Raw genomic sequence first — 9,695 nt, forward strand, 5'->3', positions numbered from 1 at the left:
TGTGAAAAAATTCTGTGAAATCGCAGCAGTGGAGCAGCCAGCAGAAAACCCAGGAACCACCTCCAGCCCCGGCCTGGCCTTGGTGCACCCTCAGGAGGGGCTTGGCCCTGGCCCTGGCCCTGGCCCTGGCCCTGGGCGGGAGGCGAGCCCCTGGCCGGGGGGATCTCTCTGTGGAGGACAGCAGCTGGGGAAGGGGGGAGATGCAGGAGGGTTTGGTTCCTTGTCCAGTCATGGACAAGTCGAAGTCGCTGCCTAGTGAAAATGCACTTTGTGGCCTCAGAGGAGACACCACTGTTAGCAGGTTGTCGGGTGCTTCCCTGTAGCAGAGCTGTGCCCTCCTGAGTAACAACAACAAAATAGTGCTGTCAGGGAAGACCCTCCCTTCTGTCCACGCGGAGGGGGTTTGGGGAGGAGAGAAACGAAGGGATCTTTAAAGCAACAGAAATATTAAAGGGACAGATGGAGCATGGGGAAAAGAAACACGGAGAGGGGAAAACAGAGGTTTGGCTTGCCTGGGGAACAGACCCGGCACTGGGGCGCTGGATGGATGGCCTTTTGGTGGCCAGTACCTTCAATAGTTGTTGCTGTTTCAAAGAGATTCGGAAACCTCGGTTAGGCCATAGCAGATTTGATAGAGGCCTTGATCTGATATGCAAAGGAAGAAAAAAAAAAATAAAGACTACCTCATTTTCACTGCTGTCAAATTTGGATACGTGCTATTATTCTTTTTCCCATGTGGATTTTTATTAACATTTTAAAATACAGAGCTAGTTTACACGGATGCAAGTCTTTTAAAAAGCATTTTACACGAAGCAGGAACAGAGCAAGCACAGGACACGGATCAGTGGCCTGAGTTTAGAGAGCGGCAGGCCCAGGCCGCTGCCCCGAACCGCCGCGGTACGGAACAAACCCACCCCAAGCACCAGCGAAGGGTTCGGGGCCGAAGCTGCCGGCACCGGGACCGGGCCAGAGGCTCCGCGGCGCTGCCGCTTTAAGGGCGGGCGGGGATCCCGGCCCTCCTCGGCCCGGCCCGGCCCGGCCCCGGCGCAGCAGGGCGGAGCGGAGCGCAGCAGCGGCGGCGGCGGCGGCCGGGAGCAGGTAGGTGTGGGCCGGGCGCTCCCCGGCCCCGGTCCCGCCCCGGCGGGGGGCGGGGGTGGGGGTGGGCGGCACGGACAGACCCGGCCCGGCGGAGCGGCGCGGTGGCCGGAGCGGCGCGGCCGGGCCTGCGCGGGGCGGGGCGGGGCGGGGCGGGGCGGCCCAGGTCCCGGTGCTGCCTGCCCAGGCCCCGGTGCTGGCCTGCCCCTGGCCCCAGCCCTTGCCGCCATGCCGCTGGGGCCGTCCGTGCCCCTCGGAGGCTGGCGGCCGCTTTGCAGAGGGGTGCGCGGCCCGGGGTGACAATCTGGGGGCGTCTGGGTGGGAGAGGTGTCTGTGCCGGTGGCCCGGGGCTGGGCGGCGCTTGGCCGCAGGGCTGGGTGGCGGCGCGGTATTTGCCTCCCTGGCTGAAGCGGGCGGCCTTTGGCCTCGAAGAGGTCTGGATTCCTCCGATGGGAAGCGTGGGGTCGGTGTGGTTATGCTTTGAAAGGCACCTGCTGCTTTAAAAAAAAAAAAAAAAAAATCTTAAATTGCACAGGAATTGGGGTTTTTTTTGTTTGTTTGGGTTTTTTTTTGGTTGGGTTTTGCTTTGTTTTGCCCCCTTTTCCAAGTTCTGCTCGCCCACTGATTCCCAGTAAGATGGGAGGGCCGGGAGTGTCAAACGCAGTGATAGCTATTCTGACGCCTGCCTGCACTAAGTGCTTAAGCTCGATTTGGCATTTTGAGCACAGAGCTCTTGGCAGATATTTCTCTACCAACAATTAGTTTAAAAAGAGTAACCATCGTGACAGGCGATGCAAAATACATGCTACTGAATATCAGCACTACTAATTTGCAGCAATTCATGGGGAAAAACCAGCATACAGCATTAGCTGACAAGATTTCTGCCTCTGATTGATTTCAGTTAACTTCCTGCTTCCCTTAGGCAGATGAGGATTATATAGCTCTGCCTTCAGGAAGGAAGGCACTCGTTAATTACATTCATTAATTACATGGACTCTGCTGAATGGCATTCTCAAATGTGGAAAAATGCAAAATGTTCAGTCATGTGTATTTATTTATAATAAAAATACAAAGCCTTTAGCCAATGATTTAAACAAAGACTTAACTGGACTATTAGCCTAAATAGCAATGTGTTACAGGAGGGAAGTTCACGGCTTAACATTTTAGTAAGCAATCAAACTAAACCCCGTACCTGAAGCAGAGGCCAGCACACAACAAAAATGCCACTAAACACGTATGAACTTCTACTAAAGATACAGACAAATAAAGAGAAACTGAAGGCATGAAATACAAAGTGTTAAGACTGTTTTATTAGCATATTTTTCCTTTGTCCCTTTGTCTAGCTTTTTTAAGGACAACCTGCACAGCTCTAGGTGGTGAAGCTGGCCACAATTCTTCTGTTGTCAAAAAGTGGCAGGGGCGGGCTGAAGTTGCTTTTCTTCATGCATCATTCTGCTTTTTCATGAAATCCACTGTGGAAGAAAGAAAGCAATCACAAAATAGTGCAGTTTCTCTTGTGTCTCTTTGTACTTGCAGTCTTGCTGTTGTGGAAGCACAGGCTTTAAATGCTTCTCTGGTCATCAGTTTAGGGGAAGGTTCAAAAGCTGTGCTGTGAATCAAGTAAGTCAGTCAGAGTTATCGAAACGAAATTAGAGAGCAAGACAAGGAAGGAAAAAAGATATGAATTCAAGGATGGATGAAGGAGGAGATCTGACCAGGAAGGCAGGAAAACAGTTGCTTTCTCTTCAGGCTAACACTTGGTAAGTATACACGCAGCATCAGTGTAAGAAAGACTCAGGGGCTGCAAGAGATGGTGGGTGAGGAGAGTATGGTGATGAAGCGCTGAGAGGTTCTTCCTTCACCTCTCAGCTGAGTGCTCTGGCTCTCCACTCTCCATTCTCCTCATTCTTAAATGAGTCAAACCTCTGATGTACCAATCTTTCATGCTCCTTTTCTTCACTGCTTGTGACCTGAAAACTGGCCTTGAGTAGTGTCAGAAGGCCTTTGAACATGAGCTCATCCACTCTGAATGTCTCACCTTTTAAAAATCTTATTTTTTAAAATGTGTTGAATTCAGTTTCTCTCTTTAGACATCTCAGAGATGTTTACGTAGTTTCTCATGGGAAACAGGCTACAGTGGTGGAGGTCTGCTTTCTTCTACAGCTGTGAGCATCCACATGAGACAATTGTACCATAAGACTAATCGATTCTCTAAAATACAGACTGAAATGCAACAAATTGGGAGTATTCTGATTAAGATAAATTCTTGGGGATTTTTTTTTTTTTCATTTTGGACCTGGCAGCCTGACAAATCTGAGGTAGAAAGAGGAAAGTCTTTTTAGGAAAACCTTTAATGGCTTCCCTTTAAAAAGATGCTTTCCTGAAAGACTCATCACCATTATAAAACTTGTAATTAATGGCGTCTCTCAAACAACCTACTGATATCCTTTGCTATGTCCATAGGCCCTGCAATGCCAGAGCCCTACTGCAAAATCTTAAGATTCAATGGAAGAACCTTAAATGGGAGTAGCTTACTGTGTGTATACCTTCAAGACAGAGGGAGATGTTAAATGGCTGCGTGCTTAATTTTTAGCTCTATCAGCTGGTTGTTTCTCACTGGGTATGTTTATAGCACTCTCCTGAATGGGTCTCTTGAGAGCTTCTTCCTTAAATACCACTTCTTTCAGACTTCAGAGGCTCTTTGGGCAGGGCAAGGCACACATTCCTGGTCACACAACAGCATGTTGACTTCCTCTTCCTAAAGCCCTGGTGGTGCCTAGCCTTGAAGTCACTGAAGAAACATCACTTACGTAGCATTGTTCTCCTTTCAGGACCTGTCATCCATCACTATGAAGAACAACATCCTGTGAGTTTGTTTCAGGCTTTCTGCCTCATCACCTGCTTCAGGTAAGCTGTGCTCCAAGCTCTCCTTGGGGAGACATGGCCTTCCGGGGCTGGAAGCGGCTCCTCCTCTTGGGCAGGCAGAACACCTTTGCCAAGGCTTGGAGGAGCAGGAGGGGAGGAGGCCTCCCTCTGCGCTGGAAGCGCTGCTGCCATTGGAGTGCTGGCAAGTCTCTGGACCCCGAGGTGAGAGCGTTTTTGGAGGAGAACACGGAGGTCACCAGCAGCGGGCACCTCACGCCAGAGATACGGCTGCGCCTCCTTACCCCTCGCTGCAGGTTCTGGAGGGAAAAACCTGACCTGTGGCCTTATGGGGACCCATTCTGGGCAATTTACTGGCCAGGAGGCCAAGCCCTCTCCAGGTATGCAGCATGCGTCACCGAAGTCCAGTCTGCTGTGGGCCAGGATGTCAGACCTGGCTCTGTTTGTAGTGATTCCTAGCAGTGTGTATTTGCCTTGTATGAGAGCACATTATCCATACTCCTCTCTGCTTATACAGGAGAGATGCAGTGTCTGCTGGCTGGCAGTGAAGAATCAGCACCTCCTGTATTTAGAAAAACTTACAGCTCTGTCATGGTTTAACCCAGCTGGCAACTAAGCACCATGCAGCTGCTCACTTGCTCCTCCCCCTCCCAGTGGGATAGGGAAGAGAATCAAAAAAAAGTAAAACTTATGGGTTGAGATAAGAACAGTTTAGTAACTAAAATAAAATAAAAAATAATAACAACAATAATAGTAGTAATGGAAGATAACAAAAAGAAAGGGAAATAAAATGCCAGAAAAAACAAGCAATGCACAATGCAATTGCTCACCACCCGCTGACTGATGCCCAAGCAGCGATCCGCCCCTCCCAGACCACTCATCCCAGTTTATATAATGAGCATGATGTTCTATGGTATAGAATACCCCTTTGGCTAGTTCAGGTCAGCTGTCCTGGCCAGGCTCCCTCCCAGCTTCTTGTGTACCTGCTCACTGGCAGAGCACTGGAAACTGAAAAATCCTTAAGATAAACGCTACTTAGCAACAACTAAAACATCAGTGTGTTATCAACATTATTCTCACACTAAATCCAAACCACAGCACTGTACCAGCTACTAGGAAGAAAATTAACTCTATGCCAGCCAAAACCAGTATGAGCTCTTAAGTTGAAATCTATTGTCTTCAGTGGTGATGCATGTGTTGACAACAGGGCTGAATTTGGAGCTGTTGAAGGGCTGGGCAGTTGCCATCAAAACCTAGTGAGGTATTTAATTCTATCAGTCATTTTCGTTCTGAACAGGAGGATTTCTATTTTGTTGTAAAACATGGTTGTTTTTTTTTTTTTGTAGGAGATAGGAGTGTGCATGTGTGTCTGGTCTGTTGAGAAAAGCAGGTTTATGCTGATGCACTTGGAGTGCTGGTTAGCCTGAATCACTCTCCTCATTTAGGACTTCAGAAGCATTATTGTCAAGCCTTATTGTGGCTGTCTTTTAGTCACATTAGAAGCCACATTTTGATTTTGGCCACTTACTGTCAAAATGTCTTTAATGTTCTTGATTCCCAGGAACTAGTTAAGAGTTCTTTTATTCTGTAAAATCAATTCTCTCACTTTGAACAGCAGAAAAAGTTCATAATTGTTACAGCAAAGAACAAGCTGTCAGACATTCCCCATGTAGATGAAAGGGAAGGATCTGAAATGGGGCTTTGCTGTTTTTCTACAAGAAAGCATAAATAGGAAGGCATTTGTGACCAGGAAAGGATGAATCTTACAGTTAAATTGTGAGCTGATTAGCCTGCCATGTAGCTGAACTAGAGTGCTCCTAAACATTGTGTAATTAAATTAGGTAAGGTTATCTCTACATTTTGTTATCATATGATTCATATGCCCAGATATTTGGGTAGCAATAGTAATTATCTGGCATTTCACCACTGTATTGACTTATTATTTATGCAGTTGTATGATGTATTGGGAATGTCAGAAATGAGCTGCATAATCCAGAAAAGTAGAAAGGGACCATGAAAACATGCTGCTTCTGTAACTGTGCTCATTTCACAGGTGGCATTTCCCCAAGATCAGGAGTCTCCTCTTTCAAGCTATTCCTCTTGGTGTAACGTAAGACACCTCGTTACCCCAGCATGGCAGACAGCAGTCTCCAGCAGCAGCGTAAGGCACTGTGTCCATGCCAGGGGATATAGTCGGTTCCAGCTGTCCTAAGTCACCACAGTCATTAGCTGTAACTTGAGAACCACTCAGCTGGAAACAAGGCACTTGCAGCCTTAGGCCAGATCATGCTCTGCACAAGTTACTGCTGGGAAGCCATCGCAAATCCAAGCATAGCCCAGAGAAGGGGAAAGGGAGAACTTTCTGTGGAGGTCCCACCCCTGTCCACCATGCTACTGGTAAACTGGGGGCTGTCCTCAGAGGCCTGATGGCCTCAGGGGAGTGTTGCCAAACAGCCCAGTCGCTGAGCCTCTGCACAAATGTACTGCCTGAGTGCCCTCAGAAAAGAGAGCATTGGTAGATCTTCAAAGTAGCAAATAATGCTGCAACATTGTGCTAACGGTGTAACAAAGCTAGGTGCCAGACCTCATAGGAGAAGGTGATTTTCATTAAAACTGAGCCAGTTTCACTCCTTGGATTCATACCCACTTACTCCGAAGCACCAAGCTGTCCTGGTAGGATTCCTTGTGATGACATGTAGGACAAGAGGCATAGGATGTCAGGTCCTCCTCATGTCTCCTGGGGTTCTGATCTGGGCATTTTGTATCTTCAGACCTGGTCTCAACTTTCCTGCTATCGACTCTTAATGGCTTGAACTGTTTATGACGACAGTAGGTTGTCTTTTGCTCTCCCAGTCTGGGCTCCTGGGAATCTGTATACAGATGTGCTGGGATCTAGGTGCCATCAATGCTTGACACTCATATTAGGCCTCCTTCTGCCATTCCTGCTGCTGCTTCGAGGCCCAGACATTCCCACCCATCTGTTCGCGATGTACACCAATCTTAACTTTTCCATTACAGTTCTCTGCACTGGAACCCAGCTGCAAAAGCTGTGCTTACCAGTAGCCCTGCACGAAGAGCCAACCATCATCCTCCATGCCAGAAGACAACACAAATCTGTGTCTACGTGGCTCAGGAAAAGAAAGAGAAGTTCCTCTTCTTCCAAGCAGTTGCATAAGCAGTATTTTAGGGCAATGAGCAGACCTAGTCTTTTGATGGGTGCAATATTCACTGCAAATACATCTCCATGTTTCTTCCGTCAGATTGCTTTTAATTTTTACAAATCCTTACTTTCCTGTTTCTGATACCAAGCATTTTAATCACCTTGCAGTTTGTATCTGTTTATTAGATAAGCTCACCTGTCAGAGGAGCTGATTGAAGTAAAAAGTTGGCTTACTTGGCTGGATTTCTTTTTGTTTGGGGGATGGGGGAGAAGTAAGGGCGAAAGATGATGGTTCTTGATTTTTATATCAGTAGAGACAAATAAGGAGCTATGTACCAGCTGCACATGTGGAATAGTGTTAAGATACCATGCTTCATTACACTTATGACAAGAACTCTTATGCAGTGTAATGCAAAACAGAAATTTGCATAATCTTGTTCATTGCTTTAACAGCTTTTCTTTTCAGGTATATTTTAGATAATCCACGCGTTGTTAAAGGACGATCGGTTCTGGATCTTGGAAGTGGATGTGGAGCAACAGCAATAGCTGCTGTGATGAGTGGTGCATCACAAGTCCTTGCTAATGACATCGACCCTAGTAAGGCCTTTTTCTTCCATCTCTGTGTAAAGATACTATTTTTTAAAGCATATTCAACACTGACTTTTCTTTGCTCCATTTGGGAACAATTCAGGTTCCAAACAGAATTCTAAGAATGCTAACAAGATGAACAGATTTTGCCAGTATTAGAGCGGGGTTGTACCAGCCTCTCCTGCACTGAGAAGGTCTCCATAGCTCCTCAGAATGAGCAAACAGTAAAGTTTCTATCAAGTGTTGCCTGTACACCACTGCGGCTGGTTTGGAAGAGAACTCCAAGCGCAGGCAGCAAGTTGGCTTCTCTGTAGGACTATTGCATTTTCCTGCACTTTCATATGTTGGGGCCCAGATTTTACCTTTTCCTCCCAGACTTTGTTTTCCCATAATTGACTTATGAATTCAGTTTATTCATAATTAAATTACTCATTGGTTAGGAAGTATATCCGTAGATTAAGGCAGTTGGATATTCTGGTTTGATTCCATGATTGGTTTCTATTGGTATCCATTCCAGGAACAGTTTTTTTCTGTGTCATGGTACAGTGAGGATAAAATTCCATCACTTTATGCCAGATTTTGACCTATAATGAAAACTGTGGAAGTCCCTAGATAGGATAAACAAAAATATTTAAGAGATGAAATTGAAAGATGTGTCAAGGAAATTTGTGAGGGGGCTGAATGGCAGAATCCTAAAACATAACTTTCATTTTACTTTGACTTTTCTTCAGTTGCAGGCGTGGCGATGATCTTGAACTGTGAACTGAACTACTTGAATCCCTTCCCCATCACCATTAAGAACATCATTAATTCAGAGGCTGGCAACTGGGACCTCATTGTTCTAGGAGATATGTTTTATGATGAACAACTTGCTGATGGTCTGCATCACTGGCTGAGGAAATGCATCAGGATACAGCAAACTGAAGTGCTGATTGGTGACCCTGGCAGGCATCAGTTTTTAAGCCACAGCATTCGCAGTCAGTTGCACAAAGTTATAGAATATTCGCTTCCCGAGTATACTAGACAAGAAAACAATGGATTAACATCAAGTATCGTCTGGAGTTATCAGCCCTCAAATAGCTTAGAAAACTGTTGAAGCTGGCTTTCTAACGAATTTTTGTCTCAGTTGGCTTTTTTTGTAAGTAAGTATGTAAAATGAAAATAGTAATTAAACACAGAACATATCTGTTGATGCAAAGTAAATTACTGTACCTTCAGCGTACTCATTTCAGTCACATTCACTGAAGCTTTCGCTCCCTTTGAGGTACAAGCTACATGCAAACTGTATTCCAGAGGGCCTGCACTGAAGTGCAAATCCAAAGAGAAGTTACATGTAAGAGTTTGCATGCTTGATATTTTTCATGTATATTCATGTCCTGCTCTCTGACACTATTCTGAAATGGTTTTGGACGTCCAGCATACTGCTGTGGGGAGAAGGCGGCGGCTGAAAGATTACGGCACTGCTTCCACAGACTTCTGCAGATATGTATAGAGACAATTATTGCTGCCCTTCACAAAACTCTCTGCTAGATTATTAGCTCATACTATGCTCAACTTGAAGTGCCTTGCTCTTTTTCTGGATATCTCTTCTGAACGTCAAAGTAACTAATTTGAGTCTCCCCTTTCCCTCTATAATAAAAATCTACCCTTCCTTGAAGCTGCCAGAGTGATTATTTAGGAGTTGCACACAAATCTAGAATATACTTCTTGAATTCTAGCCAAAGTAAAAGTTTTTAGTAAGTGGAAAGTGACTAAATAGTAACAGCTATAGGGTAACTTTATCCCCTAGAGAGTACGGTGAAATGATCTACATTCCCTAACTTTGCAGGGGTAAAAAAGGCAATCTATCACCATGGGAAGCTGGTGGGGGATGAAATCTTTCCTTCTGTGATGTTTCTGATCAGAAGGTAACTACCTAAACCAGGGAATAAAAGTTGGGTATAATAATTTTTCTCTTCTCTTGAGGAGA

General features: G+C 45.9%; 1 protein-coding gene across 2 annotated transcripts; it reads left to right on the forward strand.

Moving 5' to 3' along the window:
• Positions 1-1,042: 1,042 nt before the first annotated feature.
• On the forward strand, positions 1,043-9,383 carry ETFBKMT (electron transfer flavoprotein subunit beta lysine methyltransferase). 2 transcript variants are annotated; one of them, XM_074826239.1, is made up of 4 exons: positions 1,043-1,098; positions 3,927-4,358; positions 7,605-7,735; positions 8,458-9,383. In XM_074826239.1, exons 2-4 carry the CDS (start codon positions 4,036-4,038, stop codon positions 8,820-8,822), a joined length of 819 nt encoding a protein of 272 aa, XP_074682340.1. In that variant the 5' UTR covers positions 1,043-1,098; positions 3,927-4,035; the 3' UTR covers positions 8,823-9,383. The 2 variants fall into 2 exon arrangements, with proteins under 2 accessions (XP_074682340.1, XP_074682341.1); XM_074826240.1 differs by lacking the exon at positions 1,043-1,098 and adding an exon at positions 2,771-2,855.
• Positions 9,384-9,695: the final 312 nt, after the last annotated feature.

The sequence above is a fragment of the Strix aluco genome, chromosome 5 (assembly GCF_031877795.1).
Source record: "Strix aluco isolate bStrAlu1 chromosome 5, bStrAlu1.hap1, whole genome shotgun sequence".
Classification (NCBI taxonomy): Eukaryota; Metazoa; Chordata; class Aves; order Strigiformes; family Strigidae; genus Strix; species Strix aluco.

Coding starts and splice junctions, on each gene's coding strand:
- ETFBKMT (XM_074826239.1), top strand. CDS start 4,036: ATGGCCTTCCGGGGCTGGAAGCGGCTCCTCCTCTTGGGCAGGCAGAAC. Junction 4,359..7,604: donor GGAGGCCAAGCCCTCTCCAG/GTATGCAGCATG, acceptor TTTTCTTTTCAG/GTATATTTTAGATAATCCAC. Junction 7,736..8,457: donor TGCTAATGACATCGACCCTA/GTAAGGCCTTTT, acceptor ACTTTTCTTCAG/TTGCAGGCGTGGCGATGATC.